Source organism: Bacillus rossius, chromosome 14 (genome assembly GCF_032445375.1).
Source record: "Bacillus rossius redtenbacheri isolate Brsri chromosome 14, Brsri_v3, whole genome shotgun sequence".
Lineage (NCBI taxonomy): Eukaryota > Metazoa > Arthropoda > Insecta > Phasmatodea > Bacillidae > Bacillus > Bacillus rossius.
The window spans coordinates 9468043-9492631 of record NC_086341.1 but is presented as its reverse complement, the minus strand read 5'-3'; the positions used below and the strand labels follow the sequence as shown (position 1 = coordinate 9492631).

Below are 24589 nucleotides of genomic sequence, written 5' to 3'. Positions count from 1 at the left end.
GCATGCACATGCTTGTGTTAAAAATAATTTAAACTGTCTTTAAAAATGTTTAAAAAAAAATTCCCCATTCATGCTTTTTTTGAATTTGATATTGGTATTCGAGATTTTTTTTGATATTTTTAGTGAAATTTCAATCATACTGAAAAACTGATATTCACACAGATGTAAATACTGTATTTTTGATAAAATTCTGTCTTGACTTGCACAATTTAAGTTATCAGCATGTTAGTATTTAGGTGAAACAACACACAAAGGATTGTACACCGTCAGATACGACCAATACCGAGAGTGCGTACAGACCTGCTGAGGCTCTGGAAAAATTCACAACTGTTTGTTTTCCCTTTTTCTAAACATGATAAAAGTACCTTGGCATACATTTTAAAATCTAAAGGATATTCGTATGCGGTGGTTTCCACAAAACTCCCGTCCTCCGCCTGATGTTCCAAGATCCAGCCGACGCTCTGGGTGAAAATCCGGGGCTCGACGTACAAGTTGTTCTCCCAGTCCGGGAAGGAAGCGTGCTTGAACGTCCTTATCGTCCATGACGTGAGCCTGGAAAAAATAACGGAGGATTCGTGTTCGGCGTTAAGGACGGTGAGTGGCAATTAGCCACTTGAAAGCAAGTTTTTCCTTATAAACTGACCGTTTGAAACTGACCAGGGACGGGCTAATCAAATCCTCGAATACCGAAAAAAGCCTTATTATTCAAAGGATTCAATATTGTTCAGTATGTTTTGGAGTCCATTGGGAACATACATACACACTTCTTTATATATATGTATGTGTATATAAATATATGTGTGTGTGTGTATATATATATACATACACACACATACCTACACACACATATATGTGTGTATATATATATATTATACATATATATATACATATATATACACACATATATGTGTGTGTATATGTTATACATATACATATATATACACACATACCTACACACACACACATATATGTGTGTGTAGATGTGTATATATATTATATATATACACCCATACCTACACACACACATATACACACATATACCATCATTATGTAGAGTGAATTTATTTGAAGAATTTGTTCTTAATTATTCCTGTAGTGGACTGTTTCTGTCTGCTCGCCCTGTTAGGAACTGGTTACCGGGGTGTTACGGAGGAGGAGCACGCACCAGACGCTGGGCTGCGAGGCGTCCCAGTTGCGGAAGTGGCCGCGGGGGTGGTAGCGCCTCATGACCTGGCCGAAGGCGGTGGCGCCCCGGGCCAGCGCCGGCCCCAGCAGGCGCCGCCCCAGCGGGTTGGTGAGCCGCAGGTAGTGCAGCGTCCACACGCCGGCCGCCAGCTCCACCACGCCCGCTACCGTGCCCTTCATCTCCCGGCCGAGCAGCGCAGCCGTGGTGGGGCGCTGGGCGGGCAGCACGGGCCCGATGACGTCCCCTGTGCAGACGTGCCTCGGAGTAGCCCGCTTGGTCACGACTCACGGTTGTGCTTGTGCTGGTCGCTGGTGTGGTTGTGTTGTCACAAGTGTGGTGGTGTTGGTCACAAGTGTGGTTGTGTTGTCACAAGTGTGGTTGTGTCGGTCACTGGTGTGGTTGTGTCGGTCACTGGTGTGGTTGTGTCGGTCACTGGTGTGGTTGTGTCGGTCACTGGTGTGGTTGTGTCGGTCACTGGTGTGGTTGTGTCGGTCACTGGTGTGGTTGTGTCGGTCACTGGTGTGGTTGTGTCGGTCACTGGTGTGGTTGTGTCGGTCACTGGTGTGGTTGTGTCGGTCACTGGTGTGGTTGTGTCGGTCACTGGTGTGGTTGTGTCGGTCACTGGTGTGGTTGTGTCGGTCACTGGTGTGGTTGTGTCGGTCACTGGTGTGGTTGTGTCGGTCACTGGTGTGGTTGTGTCGGTCACTGGTGTGGTTGTGTCGGTCACTGGTGTGGTTGTGTCGGTCACTGGTGTGGTTGTGTCGGTCACTGGTGTGGTTGTGTCGGTCACTGGTGTGGTTCTGTCGGTCACTGGTGTGGTTCTGTCGGTCACTGGTGTGGTTCTGTTGGTCACGGGTGTGGTGGTCACTGGTGTGGTTGTGTCGGTCACTGGTGTGTTTGTGTCGGTCACTGGTGTGTTTGTGTCGGTCACTGGTGTGTTAGTGCTGGTCACTGGTGTGTTTGTGTCGGTCACTGGTGTGGTTGTGTCGGTCACTGGTGTGGTTGTGCTGGTCACTGGTGTGGTTGTGTCGGTCACTGGTGTGGTTGTGTTGGTCACTGGTGTGATTGTGCTGGGCACGGGTGTGTTTATGTTGGTCACTGGTGTGGTTGTGTTGGTCACTGGTGTGGTTGTGCTGGTCACTGGTGTGGTTGTGTCGGTCACTGGTGTGGTTGTGTTGGTCACTGGTGTGGTTCTGTTGGTCACGGGTGTGGTGGTATCGGGTGTGGTTGTCACGGGTGTGGTGGTCACTGGTGTGTTTGTGTCGGTCACTGGTGTGGTTGTGTTGGTCACTGGTGTGGTTCTGTTGGTCACTGGTGTGGTTCTGTTGGTCACGGGTGTGGTGGTCACGGGTGTGGTGGTCACGGGTGTGGTGGTCACTGGTGTGGTTGTGTCGGTCACTGGTGTGGTTGTGCTGGTCACTGGTGTGTGTGTGTCGGTCACTGGTGTGTTTGTGCTGGTCACTGGTGTGTTTGTGCTGGTCACGGGTGTGTTTGTGCTGGTCACTGGTGTGGTTGTGTCGGTCACTGGTGTGGTTGTGCTGGTCACTGGTGTGTGTGTGTCGGTCACTGGTGTGTTTGTGCTGGTCACTGGTGTGTTTGTGCTGGTCACGGGTGTGTTTGTGCTGGTCACTGGTGTGGTTGTGTTGGTCACTGGTGTGGTTCTGTTGGTCACGGGTGTGGTGGTCACGGGTGTGGTGGTCACTGGTGTGGTTGTGTCGGTCAATGGTGTTTGTTGTGTTGGTCACTGGTGTGTTTGTGCTGGTCACGGGTGTGTTTGTGCTGGTCACTGGTGTTTTTGTGTTGGTCACAAGTGTGGTTGTGTTGGTGAGGCTCGCTGGTGCTTCTAGAGTGGCATCGCATCTCGCATCCAATCATAGGGCAAGTTCCTTGAGTGCTTTCAGGAATCTGTACCGGTGTGACTGAAAATTATTCTGAAAACATGCGCTTTAGCCATTTTCACTCTTTTTTTAAAAAAGAAAAATAGTTATAAGATTAATTACGCAGTATTTTCAGCTGAGGAAGTTAACTTATTGTCTTATAAAGCAAAAAACAAAAATACTACATAATGGGATTTCAGCACTATGGCCATGTTAAAAAATTTTATGTTGTTCCCCAATTACAAACTGAATTAAAAAAACTAATACACATTCTCACAAGTTTTTTTTATTCCAAGAAGATAATTATTTTGATACAATCAGGATGCAATAATTTCATTTTTTGTCTGTAATGAGTCCTGCTGTATTCGCTGAGAACACAGTAACCGGTAGAATGCCATCTGCCCTCAGCGTATTCTTAAATGCTTTTCGTAAATATATCTTGAGCACTTTTTATAGCGCATGGTTTTTCCGGAAGCTCTGCACACCTTATGTGTACCGGGGTAGGCGGAGACCTTAACTAAAAGGTCATTTTAATTCATGGCTACATTTAGAGAGAAACTAGCTGCTAAAGGCTATCCCAATTCTTTCGACTCTAACTTAACCTGGTGTATCAACAAAAATATATTTTTGGCAGTTGTTTGCTTTTACAAAGTTTGCACATTCTGTTTTTATACAATTTTTTATTTTAAAATGTTCCAGTTAATCATTTGACAGTAATTAACAAACACAAAATATTGTGGACAGCAGTTGGATGGTAAACTATGCAACTATTGTTACATTTTTATTAAATAATAGCGCCACAAACTCCTCAGAGGCCACCAGAAAGCATGAAAAAATGTGAATAAATAAACCTTTTAGGAAGGGCTTCAGCAGTGATTCCAGGATACGTGCATTTATTCCGATGGTCAACAAAAATGACTGACATCTTTTATTTATGTGAATGTCTCTTTTTCAAAACTTTCTAAACAAAAAAAATACATATTATTAATTTTTTTGAAAATATTTGAAGTTTTTCATGTAAAAAATATCCAATTTATGATTGTACTTGATAAAAATCTTAACACTGAGTGATTAAAAGACAACTCACAGCTTAAATCAGTGGGTCTATAAGCATGAAATTTTGCATAGGAGTTCCTTATGTAATGTAGGTGAGCATTACGAAAGGATTTTTCAAAATTCATTCCCTAAGGGGGTAAAAGTTTGTATGGAAATTTGTCATTTTTAAGTTATAAATATGGAAATTGGTATTTAGGCTTCTGTTTGTAAATAAAAGTCAGTGGTATCAGCGTTTTTGGTGATTCATCAAAAATGAGTATCAAATACTTTCCCATTGGGCACACAGCTAGTTAATAAATAGTGTGCATACATGTTTGGTACATCTGTAAGTCTGTAGATCTTATGCGACAGTGAAAATGTTGCCAAAAGGGGCCAAAGTAGAACAACATAAGCTATAAAAAATTGCCACAAACAAAACATGACAAAAATATGGTGTGATTCTTACGATGCAAACTTCTAGGGTGAGTAGAGGTCATTAAAAACAACTCGCAAATGAAGTGGCAATAAATTCAAATTCAAAATACAAAAAATGTCTGATGTAGTTGGAATATTCCTTTAAGATACAAAATGCTTGCAGTGGTGTAGCCAGGATTTGTGTATGGGGGTGTTAAGAAGCATGCCCCTCCCCGTATTAAAGTGGGGGTCCGGGGGTCCTCCCCCGGAAAATTTTGGATTTTGAGGAGTAAAATAGTGCTATTTTAGCAGTTTTCGGTTCTTAAATTTAAATATTATAATGGTAAAAATTTTATTAATTTAAATATGAAATTTGTTTGAGTGAAATTTAAGATGTGGTGCTAAAGGGGGGGGGGGGGGGGTTGAACCCCTAAACCCCCGTCTCCCCTGGCTCCGCCCCTGAATTCTTGAAATACCTCATTATTTCAGTATGTACTACTTAATGTATTTTTAGTACTATAAATAATTGAAAGAATGCTAGACATATTTGTATATATTTCTTGTGGGGGTGCAGATATGTAAGATTCTCATGAGGGAAATTTCCGGGGAGGGGCTGAAAGGAGTGCTTGTATGTTGTATGCCATCCCCATTTTTTTTACCTTTACACATGCAATCAGCAGAAAATATAAGATACAGAAAGAAGTTTTCCATAAAACAATAGTTTTGACGTTTACGTTCATCCACCCCCTTTCACAGTTAGGTACTGTTTTGCAAGCGCAATGAGGGCCAACCCCCTGACATGTTTATGTTTATGCCGTGCAAGGGGTTTCCTCCCCCTTTTCTTTTGTAACCCAGCGCTCTTAGCCGATAGGCCCTACCGCCGTGGGGCCCCCATGGGCATGGATGCGGATACGCCGCATACGCAACCGGGAAGGGCTTACCCCCTCCTTCCCCCAGGAATCTACGACGCCCACGCGCGCTTGCGATCCGTACCGCTCAAGGTGATCGTTCCTTTCGGGCTGCCGAAGACGTATCGCCGCCAGTCTTGGTATGGCACGATCGGGGACTCCTCCACGACGATGTCCAGGTACCGAAGCACGATGGCTCTGTTCTTCAGGTCCAGGAAGACTGACGTGTGCTTGTTTATGTGTGCTCCTTCAGGCTGGAACAAGCGGGCTTGCAGTTCCAACTAACAAGAATGAACGGTTGTGTTATTTATTCATTTTTAACATGCACACCAACAGTTGTGGAGCTTCAGTGGTGTGATAATGGTATGGTTACATATTTTTACGAATATCGCATTTTTAATTGGTCAGCAATTTTTTCTAAAATATATATATATATATATATATATATATATATATATATATATATATATATATATATATATATATATATATATATATATATATATATATTTTTCATGTATTCTGCCGAAATTGGAAAAGTATCAGCATACTTGTCGTAGAAGTGTTCATCAACATCATAAATTAAACTGTTTCTTACAAAATGAGATGTGTAAGGGCTCTTCTGGCAATTTTTTTTTTTTGTGCATGATAAGAGAAATTTGTAACCCTATAACCCAGCTACATTCATTATGGTCTCCTGCTTAACTGAATATGTATTTTTTTTTTTTTTAATGGCATCATATTTGAGAATGGTTTTACTTTTTTCCTCCTTGAAAAACAGCTGAGTCGCTTGTCAAATTTCCCGTATTAAAAAACAAAATTTCAATGCATGAGAACTGTTTCATATAAGGGAGCAGGGGCATTTGCAAGGTGTTTTTCTTCTGTTCGGGAAGGGGGGGGGGGTTGGAGTGTGTTATATATCCCCTGAAATAAAAAATAAATTCCATAATAAACTATAATTCCCACCAACAAACTTAAATAATTTGAAAGTAAACAGTGGGTAAAACAGTTCTATATACCCCCCTTTTTTTCCCTTTCCGGTTCTGGAAATGAAATTCTGTATAAACTCCTTGTATGCGAAGGAATGGCAGTCATTGCTTTTTTTTTTTGGTCTGGTTTCAAAAGTTTGTTGCTATTTTTACGTAGGAAACAACGAAGCAATTATTAAACTAGCAGACTTGAATATCAGACGTATGTAATGGAAAAGACATGAATTAATGTCGCACAGAGTCATTACGTATATATATATTTTTTAAGGAGAGAATCATTGGCATCCAAATTTCTTGAATCGCACAGCGCGCGTACTAATATTCATTACGACCTATTGTATTTCCTTTAAGTAACCCATGAATAAACAAAAATTAAATAAATTAAGGAACTTGTGTTATTGCTGATGAATTATGTTTTCACTGATAGCTGAGAATGTTACGGTTAGGGGTGGGAGGGTGGGGCGCCAGACTTCGCCCTGTTATCAAGCCTTCGAGTCACACAGTCAGGCTCAGCTGAGCTTCAGCTGGGTCTGAACCGGTCAGTCAACTAACCAGAGGTCACCAACCCTTCGAGAGAAACCAAGGTCCCGGCGGGGCAAATAATTATGTTGGGGGCCCCCTTTCTATTATTAATGTACAACTTTTCAAAATCCACAATTAACACTGTAAACACTACCATGGCCATAGCTGTAAACATTATCTACGTACATAGCATAACTTCACTGTAAACACTACCTTGGCCATAGCTGTGAACATTATCTACGTATATAGCATAACTTGTAAGGTTTCCTTTTGACTATACGTATTAACAACTAGCTAATGCCTGGTATGTGTTTCTATGCCTCTTTCAATCACTTTTTTTTAAATTTGTTTGAAATAGGTACACATATAAAAAGCATATCTATCTCTATGAATTTTTCTATCTATAATATCGCACTGTCAAAGTAATAGAGCCATATCTAAAAAAAAATGTGAAATTGAGTCAAGATCGCCAATGGGAACAACATCTGCCAATCTTACCAATGTAATGAGGCCATACCTGAATTTTGAAAAAATAATGGTCAAAACACGATGTTGCGATGGACGCAAGTTCTGAAATTGTAATAAAATATCCTCTTGTTTAATTGTGTTAAAAGTTTCTGCTTTTGACATGTGTCCGTATAACTTTTTACAGTACGACATCTCTCTACATCTCAATCTCTCTTTGTATGTAATCCATCCACATCTCTCTGTATCTCTGTGCCCACTTTTGGTGGAAGGGAGAGGCGGGTGGAAATTCTCCTCACCAGGACCGTGAGCTTGTGCACCGCCTCTCGGTGGCCGACCAGCGTCGACGCGGACACGGTGATCTCCAGGTCCCCCTGCTCGATCGTGGGCGCCACCGGGATGTCGATCTGCCGCTGGCTCCACGGCGGCAGCTGCGAGGCACGCCAGTCGACCGCAGGCACTCTGGGAGCGCTCGGACCATTCGCTTGCTCCAACAAGCACGTACGTACTCTTGCCGCCTCGCAGACCTGCTACTTAAGCTCGGGCACTAGCAGGGCTGCAACTAGAGTCTCTGGCACCCAGAGCATGAATGGATTCATGCGCCCCCCCTTCTTTTTTTGCACATACCACACCAATAAAGCGGGGGGTTCGGGGGCCCTCCCACGGAAAAATGGTGTTATGTTGAGATGTTATATTGTAAATCAGATTAGACCCTCCTGGCATGCAAGTTAACCAACTTTTTACCAGTTACCAGTTGTAGTAGGAAGGAATTACAATGCAAGCGATTTCGGCGCCCCCACAGCTTTGCGCCCGGGGCGTATGCCCCGTTTGCCCCCCCCCCCCCCCCACCCTAGTTGCGGCCCTGGGCACTAGCCTGCTGAGCTAGTAGAGGTTGGATAGGCCTCGGCTGGATCACGAGCAACTGGGTGACCGAGGGGTCCCAGGGATGTGAGAGGTATGGTTCCGTGTCGGTGCTACTCAGATCCCGCAGAGGGTGCTGGCTCTGCAGGTGGTCCGGGGGTTTTACGGCGGAGCTGGGGGCGGGTTCGGTGGGGCCGAAGTTGGGATGGGTCTCCTCAACCTCTCGACCTAGCCGGGCGCTCTCCAGTAACATGCCGCAATCGGAAATGGCGAATCTATTTCCCGGTTCCCGGAACCCATGTTGAGCACTGGCGACAGTGTCTGGCATGTAAAAGACCCATCTTTCTCCTAACCAGGACCACGCCCTAACGGGATCACATGCCTGGGGGAGTATCAATGATTATTTTGAGGTGTGAACCTAATGTACATGCCTCACAGACCTGCGATAAACAGTTATAACCATGTAGCTTTTATGCTTGCGTGCAGGTTGACCCAGAACTAGTCAAGCCAAGAACAGTCGATATGCCAATTAATTACGGTTCTGAATAAAAAAAACACACATCGAAAAGGCCTGTGCGAAGCTTCGGCTAAGCGAATCAATCGAAGATCTTTTTAATATTCAGTTTGACTTCCCCAGGAAATTTGCTATTCATTTTATTTGAAGCTTCGGTTGCGATGCAAAGGTTTTGCATCTGATGAGAAGCTTCACAATTGTTGCAAAGATTTAAAACATTGGTTGCCCAAGATTCGCTCATGAAAATTATTAGTTTTTTTTGTTGTATATGTTTCGGTTACTTAAAAAAAAATCAAAAGATGGCACACTGTTTGCTTGGATGAATGCTCAATATTAACATAAGGAATGGTTATTTTATAATTTTTATTAGATGATTTTATACATAAGGCCTGTTGGTTAATTACTTAAACAGTTCAAACATTAAAAAAAGAAAATTATATTTTTTTCCCCCTTCAGTTACATACCTATTTAATAAGATAAGCGTAATACAACTTCGCCGAGAACAATTTTTTAGAATTCAATCTGACTTACCGAATTTTAAAAAAATTTTGATTTTAATATTCGTTTTGCTTAAAAAAAAAAAAAACTAGTATTTGCAAAGGCCTAATTTACCCGATTTTAAGGCACAATGTTTTTTTATAATTTTTTGTTTTCTGAAAAATGAGGCCGTCTTGAATTTTATATATATATACGGCTAGAGATTAACGGCTTCTGCGGATTAATAGAGATAAAGTTACGAAGAGTTATTAAAAAACAGCAGTATATTTTATTTTTTTTATATAAGAAATAAGTATAAGAATAAAGTATAAGAAATTGGCATCCTCCAGCTGCTGAACTGACTGTATTCTAAGAGCAGTGACTCTGAAACTCGCGAGGAGGAGACCGGGGGACTCACGTGGACGACGAGCTGGTGCTCGCCCGGCTCGAGGCGCGCCCCGTAGCTGGCGACGGCGCCGCCCGGCCCGACGCTCACGAAGGCGTGCCGAGGGGAGCCGTGCAGCCGCACCAGCGCCAGCTGCTCGTGCGCGTCGTTGTTGAGCAGCAGCGCTCGCAGCCCCAGCTGCTCCCCGCGCCGGCACGACGCCGGCCCCTCCAGGTGCAGCATGAAGGGCTTAACAGTCGAGAACTGTCCAGGGGGGGGGGGGGGGTCCCCCGTACCTCGACGTTAGCACGGCGACACGACGCAAGAGAACTACTGAAGTTTAAGAAAAACACGAAAAATCCCGGAACACCTACCTACCAGAACCAACCCTACAACTTGAAACTGTAAACATGTAGAAGAAGGAAAAATGTAAGCGTGAAGTCCACACGTAACACAAGTGAAACTTCTTGCTTATTAGGTACAGATAGAGATCAATTATTTGCACTTTTTACAAATGAATGACACAAATTTACTTGAACAAATCAATAACTCTTTTCCACAAGAATAAATATATTGTAGATACTTTAAAAAAAAAAAAAATTTTTAAATATGGTAGAGTTAATCAGTAGCCATTACAAAAACTGAGGAGTGGACAGACACAAGCAGTGTTACGAGAATTACGTAGCTTAGCTGCTAGGTCATTTCCGCCTCTCCCCTGCCGTCACCCCTTCCGGCCGTTACAACTGGCGTGCAGCGTGCTACGCTTAAGTGCCTATCCTCTCCTCCCCCCCTTCCCTTCCCGTCGTCTCATGCGACCGCTAGCGCATGCGTTGAAGTAGCGTCGCCACTGACGTACTCTCTTCCTCTACCGGTTCCCCCACCACGTACCTCGCTATTCCCGTCGTGCGATCAAAATTTACGTAATGCTTGAAAATTGTAGCCCCCTGAGCAAAGAAGTTTAACTTCAAAAAATGTCTTCAATGGGCTTCTTCTCAGTAAATAATGTTCTTCATGAACATATCGTATGTATTCAGCCAAAAGTGATCAAGTCAAAAAAGTGGCAAAACTGAATAAGTTAAGTGTATCAATTTTTTATAAACAATATTTTAGTTATTTAGTTTTATTCAGGAAAGCAACATTTTAATTCCTTGTCTACTGACTTGGGAATTTTTCCAAGTTATACTTCCGTTCTTTATTAGGAAAATTGTAATTTAATCTTGATTTGCCCACTTTTTGACTTTTTGGAGGGGTGGGGGGATACACCCCTGAGCAGTACATAAAGTTGGATTTACAATAAAATACATAAGAAACACATACAGTTTAATGACAAGTGTTTTACAATATCCATTTTTTTAAATTATGCGAGAAGAAAAATGCAATGCAAAAATTGGCCAAATTTCAAATTCTTGCATTTCAGCTTGCATATTCACATATTTATTTGAAGTGAAGCTTTCGGACAAGTTTTTAAGATGCATAAGCTATGTGAATGTAAAACTATGAATTTCTCTTTATTACATGCATCATCCTCTTGTTAAACTTAAAATGTGTTCATAAAATAGACGCGACTTTCGAGAACAAGTCAGGCGAAGTTTTTTTTTCTACTGTTTTACAGATTTAAGATGTAGGGTGATGTTGTGAGACTTTCGTGTTTTTTTGAACTAAGGTTTTTTTTTCTTGCATTATTTGTGTGTTGCTGGAAAATCCACATATTCAAATAATATTGTAACTCATCACCGCTTAATTATTAGCTGCACCTTGACCTGAAATGCAATTAAATAAAATATTAAGTAAATTAAATTCTTAAATAATAATCTTATAACTGCCATACACATACATACTGATTAAAACCAAATCAAGTTAGATAAAATGTGGAATATCGATCAAGGGACAAATTCCTCTAAATAGACTGACACACCGCCAAATTCTTTAGGTTTGTAGAACATATCTACTACTACCCTGGTCAAAATAATAGGTATAGACCGGAAAAATTCGCGAATTCATTTCGCGATAGGCTAAAATGCAAATAGTTATACCTCAGTGCTGCCTCTGTTATTGGCTCACAACTCACCTGGATGAATCTGGGCCAGTGAGAAACACCCGACCAAAGCTTTATCGAATCACAGGCTGCTACGTTGGGACGTCTCACAAGACAGCAGCCAATGAGTGGGTGACATTTGACCAAGCGTACGTAGAACTGTGGAGTTCATCCTACAGGTCATTGAACCCGCGAATTTTTCCGGTCCCTAATAATAGGGTATCTAATCTTAGTTTAAGGGGGTGCCTCCCATTTCAGGTCTAGATTTTATATTTACAGTAATTACAGATAAACTTGTGGACTTTTTCAATTGTTTAACTTTCACGAATTGAAAAATATATACAGTGCATACTTTTTGCATAATGAGCTGCCAAAGTTACATTTTTAACGTTTTTTTTGGTTGTACAAATAAGGAGAATTTAATTTATTGCAGAACTGAAACTTTTGATGTTTAACTGCAATGCCACTGGCTACTTCAAGAAATGGTTTGAATTTCTTTCAGAAAATATTTATTAATGTTACCTGGCATTTCAAAATTCTCAAATTTGTTACGATTTTGACAGCCAAAGGAACATGAAATGAGTTTTTGTGATAGAAATGCAAACCATATCATGAAGTAGCCCGCGGCATTGCAGTTAGACCTAAACAGTATCAGTTCTGCGATAAACTAAAATCTCCATATTTGCACAACCCAAAAAACGTTAAAAATGTAACTTTGGCAGCTAATTATGCAAAAAGTATGACCTGTGTTATATTTTTAATTTCGTGAATGTTAAACAATTGAAAAAGTCTAAAAGATGATCAGTGATTAATATAAATATAAATTCATCACCTGAAACGGGAGGAACCTCCTTAAAATTTTAGATTCCTTGCAGGGTGAAGCCTGTGCAGCGCGATCGAGCGGGGTTTTACCTGGACGGGCTCGTCGACGGCGGTGAAGCCGAGGGTCTTGCTGACGCTGAAGCCGGTGAAGAAGTAGTCGTCGCCCACCGGCGGGATCTCCATGGTGAGGAACTCCTCCCCGCCGTACTCCCCGTTCATCTCCGTCCACCCCCATTCACCGCTGACCGCGTCGTACAGCTCCTGCGTGCCGCCGGAACCGCATCCTCCCCCTCCGTTCCCGAAACCTTGTCGTCAGGGGCGCAACAACTAAATTTCCAAAAGGGGGGGGGGGGGGGGGGGGGGCAATATACCTTTTTATAAAGAATCATCGATCCCCGGGTCCTCCCCCCAGAAAATTTGTATTTCAAGATGCTATTTAAGCAGTTTTATCATCTAAAAAATTGATTACACTGCACTTTCTTTGCCCCCCTTTGCCCCTCACTTCAAGGTTTCAGAAGGGGGGGAGGGCCAAAATTCTCTTGCCCCCCCCCCCCCCCCTCCCCCCTGTTGTTGCGCCCCTGCTTTGTTGTGTTTGCTCTGCCTGTGTATTCAGAATATATATATATATATATATATTTTTTTTCCCTTCGAAACATTTACATGTTGAATTGGGATGCGTTATAAAAATTTTTTAATAATTTTCGCAACTTTTTACGGACAGAAAGAAAGACATTTAAAGAGGGAAACCTGACAAAATTAAAATATTCTGAACATGAACCCCTTTCTTTACGATCCGATAAGAGGTGAGAAAAGTCCTACTTTTTTCCGGTTGACGATCATATCTGGATCAAACTTCAAACAGTTTTTGCCAGCACCTCATCCGAATTTTGATTGATTCCTCTCCTTTTCCCGGTACCAAAACAAAAAACACCACTCCAACCTGAAACACTGTTTTTTTATTTTTTATTATTTGGACAAAATTTTGTTTAAGAAGCAAGTCCCGAAGGATCCAGTCTCCTTAAAGAACCTCGAACGTGTTGATCTTACACAATTTTTGTTGTCCTTCCAAATATGTAGTTGCAAGGATCTTCACAGAATTATCGATCCAGGATGAGTCGCTCATGTCCTTTCACGCATACGTGTGTCTTTTGAGGAGTTTGTGGTGCTTTCTTAGAGTAAGAATCTAAGGATCCTCTGTTTGTTAGCCAGCCAAATGCTGTCTATACACTGCTATTTTTATTTATCGTTATCAAATGATTTACTGGAACTTGTTAAAATTTAGAAAAAAAAAAAATTCTGAGCATGAAAAATTTACAATGCAGACAAATAACTGTTGAATTTTTATTTTTAAATTTTTTTTTTTGTTTATACAACAAAACAGAACAAATATATCCTTTCATGGTTAGTTTCTCACTAAATGTAGTCTTAAAACTAATGGATTCTTTAATAACCAAGGCTGCATTGATAAAGAATACATATTACTATTCCGAAACAGTGGATCCTGTGTCCTTGGTTTTGATTTTTTTTCCCCCCAAGCAGTAATAAAATTACGTCGTAACTACCTGGTATGTGCTGTACTTACGCTTGAGATGCTTGTTCTGGACAGCATGTAATGGTACCGATCTTCTTCATCTCCATCACCTGCAAGTCGGGCATATTCTTCTATACGTAGAGACCGGAAAAATTCGCGAATTCATTTCGCGACAGGCTAAAATACAAATAGTTATACCTCAGTGATGCCTCTGCTATTGGCTCACAACTCACCTGGATGACTCTGGGCCAATGAGAAACACCCGACCACAGCTTTATCGAATCACAGGCTGCTACGTTGGGACGCCTCACAAGACAGCAGCCAATGAGTGGGTGTCATTTGACAGAGTGTACGTAGAACTATGGAGTTCATCCTGGAGGTCATTGAACCCGCGAATTTTTCCGGTCCCTATCTATACGTAATCTAGGTAAAGGGTGGCTCTCTTTTAATAAGTAAAAGCCAATTACAAAAAATAAAAAAAATAAAAAACATGCAAGCTATTTGTAATTATATTTATTTTCTCAACAACAAACTCATCCGTTCTTGAATGTCTGGATTTAATTCAGGTCCAGGATGTTTCTTGAATGGTTCGTTACCATACAGGTAGGGACAATATTACACGGTGAATTGCGATAAAGCGGAAATAACGCAGATAAGCATGTATATGCACCATGTAACACCGAAAGCAGGTTAATACACCATGAAGCATCGAGATCTAACAGAAAAATCATGGACTTAATCAGCAAATTTAACCAAAACTCAACTCAGATTATAAGAACATATGTGCGTGTGTTTCTTTAAACCAGAAGTCAAAAACATGCAAAAGGGACATAGTTTTTTTTTTTTTTTTTTTTTTGACGTGACAATGTCTAATAAATCGATGAACGCCGGCTGCACGCACAAAAAAGGATGACTCATTGTCCCGTTACGCACACTGTCCCATTACGCTCATTGTATGCTTGCGCCGCATCTACCTCTCTCTTCCACTCGATTGGAACAACCATCGATTTGACTTTTTCAAGGCACGTTAAACCTGAAACACTCCCATTCGTTTCCTACTTTTCCTATCATCGTCCTATCCTCAACAGAATAACACAGATTGGAAGAAGTTAAATAGCAAACATGTATAAAAGTTATAGTTAAAATAATCTCTTCGTTAAAGTAATAAACATATTTGTTTTAATGAGTGCAAATAAAAGTAAATTTATCAATTAATTTGTAGATTTTATTTCACGCCTTCTTTGTATCCATACAAAATAGTGATAATTCAATAAAAATGATTCAATTGTATTCATAAAAGTATGCAATCATTTCATCAATGTTTTGTTATGACGTTGTCACGTTAAACTATCGTCCGTAAACCGACTTTACAGACAACCATTTTTTGTTTTTTTTTTTTTTAATTAAAAATCAGCATAAGATGTGTGACCCGTACGCGGGTAAATGTGGCGCGTAAACTTACAGTCTGCCTCGTCCGAGAGATCGGGGCAGTCCTGGTGACCGTCGCACTTCTGGTCCGCGGAGAAGCAGCCTCCGGAGAAACAGCTCATGTATCCTTCCATCCGGCCGCATTTTCCTGAAACAGCCAAATTATCCGCACTCGGTCCTGCTGACGTGTCTCGTTGGAGTTGGGGTTGTGGAGTTTTATTTTGAATGTGTGACATTAGCTCGTGGCTTTTTTAGATTCTGCAGGTGCTTCGCAAGAGCTTAACGAACTATGTAAAATATTTTGAACTTGTAACCGTTTGCGCAAGGATGACAATCATAGCAGGACTATACAGTTTTTTGGTAAAGATTATGCTTAAAGCTGGTTTTTTTTTTAATAAAAAAAATGTGTATACTCATACAATAGTATGAATAGGTTATATAGAATGTGATGTATGGATGTTATGCCGCTTAAATATGAAAGAAAACCTTCATAGATACAAAACGTAAGTCTCTTTTAAACTCTTTCATATTTGAAAGTAAGCTAATTTCAGTTTATTATTTGATAATAGATTATGTTACAAAATATCTTTATTAAAATTTATTAAGATGCTGCAATTGTTGATTATAAATATTTAATGATGAATAAAGATAAAATAAAGTATTTAATTCATGGTCAATGTCAGTAACATGGTAATTTTTGCATGCAACATACAACATTTACTTGTCAAATGGAACGGGATCCTAAAAAAATGATACGTGTACCAAGAAGTTGTTACGTCTAACATTGCAGTTGCAAAACCACGTTAGTTACAGCCAGAGGCAGGGTCAGCATGGATTAATGTGAGAGGAGTGGAGGAGAGAGGTAAGGAGTCTAAAAATAGCTGTGAACAGGACTGCATAGAGGGGGTGGGGGAGGGGGCAAAATCCTTGGAGCCAAGGCACCAGGGGGGCCCAGTTGATTTTAGAGAATTTTTTCATGTGTAAGTTTTCTCGGATAGGATTAAAATTTTAAAATCACTAGTCTATCGCTAATATAATTCATTGTAAACTTTACGTGCAGATTACATTTACAGTTATGGCCATGGAAACGTTTACAGTTTTTGGTTATTTACTTTTTTTTAATTGTGGGGTTTCGTTGAGTAAATTTTTTTTGGGGGGGGGGGGGGGGAGGGTGTGTGGATGACAAATTGATTGGATGATACATGTTGGAAAGCTTTAGACTGAATGGATCTTTAAATACTTTAAATAATGATTGGGAAGAAGAGATTGAGGAAAAAAACTCTTGTGTATACCCTTTTTAATTACCTTGCTACAAGAAATTTAATTTATTCAGGATGTCCCTTATTCTGGGAAGTCAGGGGAAAAGCCAGGAAAGTTTAAATTGGTCAGGGAAAGTTAAAGAATTTACTTTAAAACCTGGAACAGTCAAAGAAATTCCTCAGTGATAGTAATTCGATGGGAAAATGTCATGCTCCGGTATGCCATCACCCACACTCTTGAACACATTTTATTTTTTTCCTGACGGTGTTTCAGTACACAGTTGTACAAACTTTAAAAACGACATTTGCAAGGATCTGTTCGAACGAGAGCAGCTATAAGGGTTGGTGGAGGCTGGATTGTAGTTATTTCTTTTTATGTGTTTTATATTTTGATGTTTATCCTTGATAGGTAGGTACCTATATTTTAAGCTTTGTTTGTTTGTATTTTGTTTGTATTGTTTGCATGTTGTCCTTGTATATATGTGTGTCGTGCCCACCGCTAAAGCCCTCGGCTGTTGGTGGGCAAGTTACAACATACATAAATAAATAAATAAATTAATTAATTAATTAAATAAATAAAATTGCAAAATAGGTAAATTATTTTTAGTCAATTCATAAGGAAATTTTTTTGTAATTTTGGTCATGTAAGGTCAGGAAAAAAGGTCAGAAAAGATTTGTGTTATTTCCAAATATATATTGATGGCTTAGAATGAAAAAATGCAAATTTTACAGCAGAGACAAAAAACCGTTTCTTTCGCCCCCCCCCCTCCCCCCCCCCTCAATTAATGGTTGGACAATTCTTTTATGTGATTACTAATAAAAATATTTTGGATGCCTGAAGAGGGTGTTTCCATGTTAATGTAATATTCCTGCTAATTATGACATTAAAAAACGTATTTTCGTCCACAAATTGAGATACGAGGTTTTCATTCTAAGTCATCGATATTTCAAGTCGGTGGATCTTGGCCGGCCCTCACCGTCCGACGGGGACTCCGGGAGGAGCGCGTCTGTGAACACGGCTACGCCGGCCAGCGCGAACGTCTGCCGCGCGTCAAGCGCGTCGTTGCCCGTCACCAGGTACACGCTCTCGTCCGGCTTCAGCCCCTGCCTGGACCGCCGCGTGACGCGCGCCACCGGCCTGCAACAGGGGTCCCGCGGTGCGTCTCGCCCCGGCCGGGTACTGCCTCTTGGGCGAGAAACACAGGAACGCAAGCAGCGCTCTCAGTAATCACACTCTAGAGTGCCACGCGAGACGCAACAACGCAATGTGAGCATCGTACAGCTTCCAACTCTCTTGCATTTTGGCTCGCGATTTCGACGACCGTATTTGAAGAGGAATGTTCCGGATACTTTTTAGGATGCAGATGTTATGTGCTCAGAAGCTCAATGTGTAAACATCATATTTACACTTGTTAAACTTTGACGCAGTGAAAAAAAAAGAAGAAAAAAAACTTTTTTTAAAATCAAATTATTGACAATTTTTTTTTTTTCCCATGATAAACATGAATCAATCAAAAGAAGGCCGAGGTGGAAACGAGTTTTCTATGGTTTTTACAAATTTTAAGTTACAGGATTTGGTGACGTGAATAAAAAAAACTTTTTAAAATCAAATTATTGACAATTTTTTTTTATGACAAATATGAATTAATCGAAAGAAGCCCGAGGTGGAAATGAGTTTTCTGTTGTTTCACAATTTTAAGTTATAGGATAGGTGACGTCTTGCGACTTGGTCTTAACGAGCGTCTGTAATTTATTTGCGCCGGTTCCTCTTTCGCGCTGTTGCGTCATTGCGTTCCTTGATTGGTTTATAAACTCTGCTTTAGCGTGGTTGAATGATTGAATGGGGTTAACGTCTTGTCGACGGTGAAAGGTGGTGACTTGGGAGTGGAGCTTGACGGAACGAACGAGTCGGTGAAACGGCAGTAGTTCAAATGCTGCCATGTTAACCACTCGCGAAAACTTCCACCTCCGATCCGGTCAGGAATCAAACCCGGTCCACCCGGGTGAGAGGCAAATGATCTGACTCACCGTCATTAAGTGGAGACAAAAATTAAATTTACTAAGTAGGGAAGAGTTGTAAAAAAATTATCTTCACCAGTCTTTTTATAGTTTGCTTAGTGATATTAATTATATCAAACATAGAAATGGCATGAATGGTAACTAACATCCAACAATTTTATACAAATGCAGGAAATTCTGGAATCCAGAAAAGTCATGTAGGTACATAAAAGTGTAAAGTAAGGTTGTGTAAAACATTATATAATGTACAAGGTTTGGTTGTATGGTGGATAATTTTTACACTCCCTCCAGCTTATGAAGTGTGATATATAAATGTTCACTATCCATAGTAATGTTAACCCATGAATGGTGGAAAACATAAATAAACCATGCCTTAATAATTGTTTCCTCTTTGACCATATCCCACTTAAAAATGCAGTAGGCATACCTTTTCTTTCTCTCACTCATGACTACTGTACTAGCATTTCTGGTTGTCCAAATATGAAATCTTTAAAACCATAATCATTTCAAAGAGGTGATGCTTAATCAAGATTTTCACAAATTAACTCTGAATTGTATTGTTGTAGGTGAATAAATACATGCAGAATATATAAGACTTAAATAGGTAAAAGAAGGAAAGAGAATATTTCTCTGATGACATGCATTTGAGGGGAAAAAAAAATATGTAAAACATTGCAGACATTAATTTAAAAAAGAAAATGTTAAATTTGAATATTAAAACTCTTAAAATGGTGAATGTCGATATAGTTTTTTTAAAATACATGTTGGGTTACATATTCAGTAGATTATTACAAATATTTCCAACTTCTAGTCACTAATTAATTTAAGTGTTCACCCTGATTTCGGGATACCCCCACTAACGAACACAAACATTTCGATGTTGCAATGTAATGAGTTAAATGATGAATGGACTAAGCTGAATGTGTCCTTGCCACTGGGGTCATTAAAGGCAACGCTAATGGAACACCCAGGGAACGAACAGGTGGGAGGAACAGATTAAAACCTGTCGACCACTGCAATGTCCATCACATTTCTTACTTCTGAGAATGCCTGGGTCTGACCCCTGCTAAGAATCAAGATTCACCTTCACACCAACTTTTTTTTTATATAGCAACCATCCCCTGTTTATTGACTGGTTTTTGACAGTTTGATAATTCATTTTAATGGTTGCATTGACTTTGGCTTTTTTTTGTGACCATTGATCGTAGCCCAAGAATTATCTTAGGATTGCACCAAAACATACTGTGACTACACAATATTCATTCGCGTAAACAGAAATTTGTAAATTTCCAATCTGGAGCAACAGTGTCAAAGAAATGTTAGGAACGTTATGAAGTCACTATAATCAATTGTGACACAACAAACAAATATAGTCGCTGCCTCAATTTTTAAATTTTAATAACCAGTGAAAACTGATTCTGGTATTTAAAAGTTATTACAAAATGAAGCATTATGAAATATGAGTATATATTAACAAAAATTTTTTTTAATTTAGTATGAAAAGTAATTATGAAGAAATAAAAAGCCTTATAAACTATAATAATGAGCATTTCAAACGTTTAAAGTATGGGTATTTCAAGTGAGAAGAGGTTTTAACACTAGAACAAGTACTTAGATTTTTGTTGCAGGTATTACATAAAACCTGAAATTTAGTAAATAATGCTCTTATATTTACATTTGTTTAAATTAACCTGCGTAAAGTACGTAAAACTTCCGGCCATGTCTGCATTGGAGTTCCCAATGATCATGACTCGAGATCACGCCTGAACTCTAATGGTGCAACCGGCCATAAGACAAAAATTCACGCCCGTGTCTTACCTGAGGACTCAAACCCGGAATGTTTCGCACCGAACTGCGCTACAGAGGGTCCAACCCACCTCAAACATTCGAGACCCCCGCCCATAACCTAGCGGATGCGGACGCGAACGCAACACTTTACCTACTGAAGTTCTCGAACTTGAAGAAGCTGTCGGCGACGCGCGACTTGCTGACGTCGTTCCCCGCCTGCGCGCGGTAGGGGGCGGCCCGCTGGGCGTTGATCCCCATGAAGGCTCCCGCGTCGGCCGGCATGATCGCCTGGGCGGTCCGCATGGTGCGATCCTTTCCCTGGTTCACCTCCACGTAGCACTGCCGTCGCAAACCGCACCACAACATCGCTCACGTTCCCATCACTCGCACACAAAGCACATTTCCGACAAATTTTCAGGATAATAATTTTTACAAAATTTTAATATTGAATACTTAATGCAGAAAAGGCTTCAGTCAATAATCTGTCATATTGAATCTGTTACTAAAAAAAATTTACCTATCCATTTAATGTATCATTTAAGTAAAAAAAATAAATTTTTTTTTCACATGTCTTTGTTTAAACATATTTCTTTAAGATTATATTTTGAGACAGAATGTTCTGTTCTTAAAGTTATTTCAGCATGGCAAAAACTTTTTTTAACTGTTTGTTTGTTTCTTACATTGGGGACTGTATCTGATGTGATTAAGGCTGTTTTTCTGATAATTTTTTTGTGAGTTGTGCTATTGCCAAGTGCCAAAACCCCTGATGTCTAGATGGCGGGAGACACGTGCCAACTAGCGTCAACAGAACGGGAATGTAATGGTACATGTACCAGGAGGTTGGTACACGTCCGTCCGAGATGGCCCGGGTGCGGAGACGACGCACCTAGTAGCCCTGAGACTGTAGCTTGAGACTGTAGCTGATGTGGTTAAGGCTTTATTCTTCTGATTATTTTTTTTTTGTGAGTTGAGCTATTGCCAAGTGCCGAAACCCCTGACATCTGAATGGCAGGAGAAACGTGCCAACTAGTGTCAACAGAACGGGAATGTAATGGTACATGTACCAGGAGGTTGGTACACGTCCGTCCGAGATGGCCCGGGTGCGGAGACGACGCACCTCGTAGCCCTGAGACTGTAGCTTGAGACTGTAGCTGATGTGGTTAAGGCTTTATTCTTCTGATTATTTTTTTTTTGTGAGTTGAGCTATTGCCAAGTGCCGAAACCCCTGACATCTGAATGGCAGGAGAAACGTGCCAACTAGTGTCAACAGAACGGGAATGTAATGGTACATGTACCAGGAGGTTGGTACACGTCCGTCCGAGATGGCCCGGGTGCGGAGACGACGCACCTAGTAGCCCTGAGACTGTAGCTTGAGACTGTAGCTGATGTGGTTAAGGCTTTATTCTTCTGATTATTTTTTTTTTGTGAGTTGAGCTATTGCCAAGTGCCGAAACCCCTGACATCTGAATGGCAGGAGAAACGTGCCAACTAGTGTCAACAGAACGGGAATGTAATGGTACATGTACCAGGAGGTTGGTACACGTCCGTCCGAGATGGCCCGGGTGCGGAGACGACGCACCTAGTAGCCCTGAGACTGTAGCTTGAGACTGTAGCTGATGTGGTTAAGGCTTTATTCTTCTGATTATTTTTTTTTTGTGAGTTGTGCTATTGCCAAGTGCCGAAACCCCTGACATCTGAATGGCAGGAGAAACGTGCCAACTAGTGTCAACAGAACGGGAATGTAATGGTACGTGCACCAGGAGGTTGGTACACGTCCGTCCGAGATGGCCCGGGTGCGGAGACGACGCACCTCGTAGCCCTGAGACTGTAGCTTGAGACTGTAGCTGATGTGGTTAAGGCTTTATTCTTCTGATTATTTTTTTTTTTGTGAGTTGAGCTATTGCCAAGTGCCGAAACCCCTGACATCTGAATGGCAGGAGAAACGTGCCAACTAGTGTCAACAGAACGGGAATGTAATGGTACATGTACCAGGAGGTTGGTACACGTCCGTCCGAGATGGCCCGGGTGCGGAGACGACGCACCTAGTAGCCCTGAGACTGTAGCTTGAGACTGTAGCTGATGTGGTTAAGGCTTTATTCTTCTGATTATTTTTTTTTTGTGAGTTGTGCTGTTGCCAAGTGCTGAAACCCCTGACATCTGAATGGCAGGAGAAACGTGCCAACCAGTGTCAACGGAACGGGAATGTACCAGGAGGTTGGTACACGACGCACCTCGTAGCCCTGGAAGCCGTCGACGGGCAGGAAGACCTTGTCGGCCAGCAGCTCCCCGCCGGGGGCCACGTGGTAAACCAGCAGGGTGAAGCCGGGCGCCATCCGGCGCGCCACGGGCAGCGCGAGCGTGGTGACCGTGCCGAGCGTGTCCTGCACCGGCTGCTGCCCGGCGTGCAGGAGCTGGCCCTTGGACAGCACCTGGGACACCGCCACGATCGGACGTGGTCATGCGGAAAGGAACCAACCCACAATTCTGTTGTTATATTTTATTTGAAAACAAATTAAAATAGTGTACAAGGCTGATCGTACCGTCGTTGCTATTATTACGTCAGCTTTTATATACTAGACCATTAAAATTGTATGTACCAACATTATCTTATCAGTAGGAGAATCCATTGGCGTAGCTGTGTTCATAATGTTGGGGAGGACAAATAATGATTTTGATGTCATGTAAACCTATTCCCTTCTTACTAAGACAGGGGGTCCGGGGTTCCTCCACAGGAAAATTTTGATTTTAAAAGTGCAAAATAGCGCTTTTTAAGCAGTTTTTGTATCTAACCATTGGATACATCGATGTTAAAATTATTATTGTTTCCTTAAGATAAAATTTGATGAGTGAAGAAATTACAAATAAAGTTGGGCAGAATAATATTATAAAATAAAAATATCACGGTCTAGAAAGTTGGGGGGGACAGTCCCCTCCACCCAAAAGGTTCAGGGGGACACGTCCCCCTTGTCCCTCCCGGTTCCTACGCCCCTGGGAGAACCACAATTCATAGTTAACTTTTAACTTTAAAATACTCAGAATAGGTTTCACGTGGGTGAGGTTCCTTTTTTTGCATAACTACGTCCAATTATGCTCGGCAGAAAAAAAAAAAAAAAGAAGGTTTTGTGAGCCGCGACGGAAGACCTTAACTTTCCGGTCCGACTCCAGTTTTCAGAAGGAATTACGTGGGGTTTCAGGCCGATTATTAGAAGTGCGTCAAGCTATAGTAATATTGGTTGGGGAAATTCTGAAAATAAATCAAGATTCGTTTTGCAGATATACGAATGTGTGGGCTTAGTTAATGGTTCTATATGTTTTAACCTTGGACAGCACCAGAATTATGTTCAGTAGAAAAAAAAGAAGGTTTTGTGAGCCGCGACGGAAAACATAACTTTCCGGTCTGACTTCAGTTTTCGAAGGAATTATTTGGGTTTAAAGCCAATTGTTAGCACGCCAACATAGAATGTTGAAGTGCATCAAGCTATTGTAATATTGGTGGGGAAATTCTGAAAATAAATCAAGATTTGTTTTGCAGGTATACGTATGTGGGCTATGTTAATGGTTCTATATGTTATAACCTTGGACAGCACCTGCAGTGAAGTACACACCGTGGTGTGTCCACAGCCCGTTCAAACATGCTTCGAGCTGGGTCGAGATTATGTGGCGAACTACGATGAAACCGAAATAGTACCGAAATGCAAGTCATGTCGTGGAATTACATGGCGTTAAACCAAAACTTAATTCAAATCGTAAAAAAAAGTAAGTTATATTTTAATGTCTGAAATTCAAGGAATGTCGTTTCCGAACAAAAAGTGCATGGATTAGAAAAAAATAATTTAATTTGTTTTATTGTGCATCTATTATTGAATCTCTTTTAAACCACAAATGCTTGCTAATTTATTGTATTTAAAAATTATGTTATTGTAAAATTGCAGCATATAAATTTTACTTTTTTTTGGTGGAGTATTACAAAACAGCATTAAAAATAAATAAATAAAATAACAACGAAATCTTTTGTTTTATAAATTAAATTGGTCTAAAAATAACTCTCTCTCTCTTTTAGTTGAGTAGACAATG

At 40.9% G+C, this 24589-nt stretch overlaps 1 protein-coding gene and 1 long non-coding RNA gene across 3 annotated transcripts in view; one reads left to right on the top strand and one right to left on the bottom strand.

Moving 5' to 3' along the window:
- LOC134539114 (thioester-containing protein 1 allele S1-like) overlaps window positions 1–24589 on the bottom strand; it is a 131661-nt gene that overhangs the window by 34490 nt on the left and 72582 nt on the right. Inside the window, exons 11-21 of the mRNA XM_063380853.1 lie at window positions 22747–22944; window positions 20667–20854; window positions 17686–17846; window positions 15484–15597; window positions 14073–14131; window positions 12581–12751; window positions 9667–9897; window positions 7696–7827; window positions 5506–5674; window positions 1166–1430; window positions 366–552 (exon numbers count right to left, since the gene is read on the bottom strand). Of these exons, the coding sequence (XP_063236923.1) occupies window positions 366–552; window positions 1166–1430; window positions 5506–5674; window positions 7696–7827; window positions 9667–9897; window positions 12581–12751; window positions 14073–14131; window positions 15484–15597; window positions 17686–17846; window positions 20667–20854; window positions 22747–22944 (1875 nt within the window). The remainder of the gene's footprint in view (window positions 1–365; window positions 553–1165; window positions 1431–5505; window positions 5675–7695; window positions 7828–9666; window positions 9898–12580; window positions 12752–14072; window positions 14132–15483; window positions 15598–17685; window positions 17847–20666; window positions 20855–22746; window positions 22945–24589) is intronic.
- Window positions 9763–24320, top strand: LOC134539117 (uncharacterized). Of its 2 annotated transcripts, none has more exons than XR_010076265.1 (3): window positions 9763–9867; window positions 12544–12674; window positions 22684–24320. It is a non-coding gene; the product is annotated as an uncharacterized LOC134539117 (long non-coding RNA). The 2 variants fall into 2 exon arrangements; XR_010076266.1 differs by lacking the exon at window positions 22684–24320 and adding an exon at window positions 15486–15790.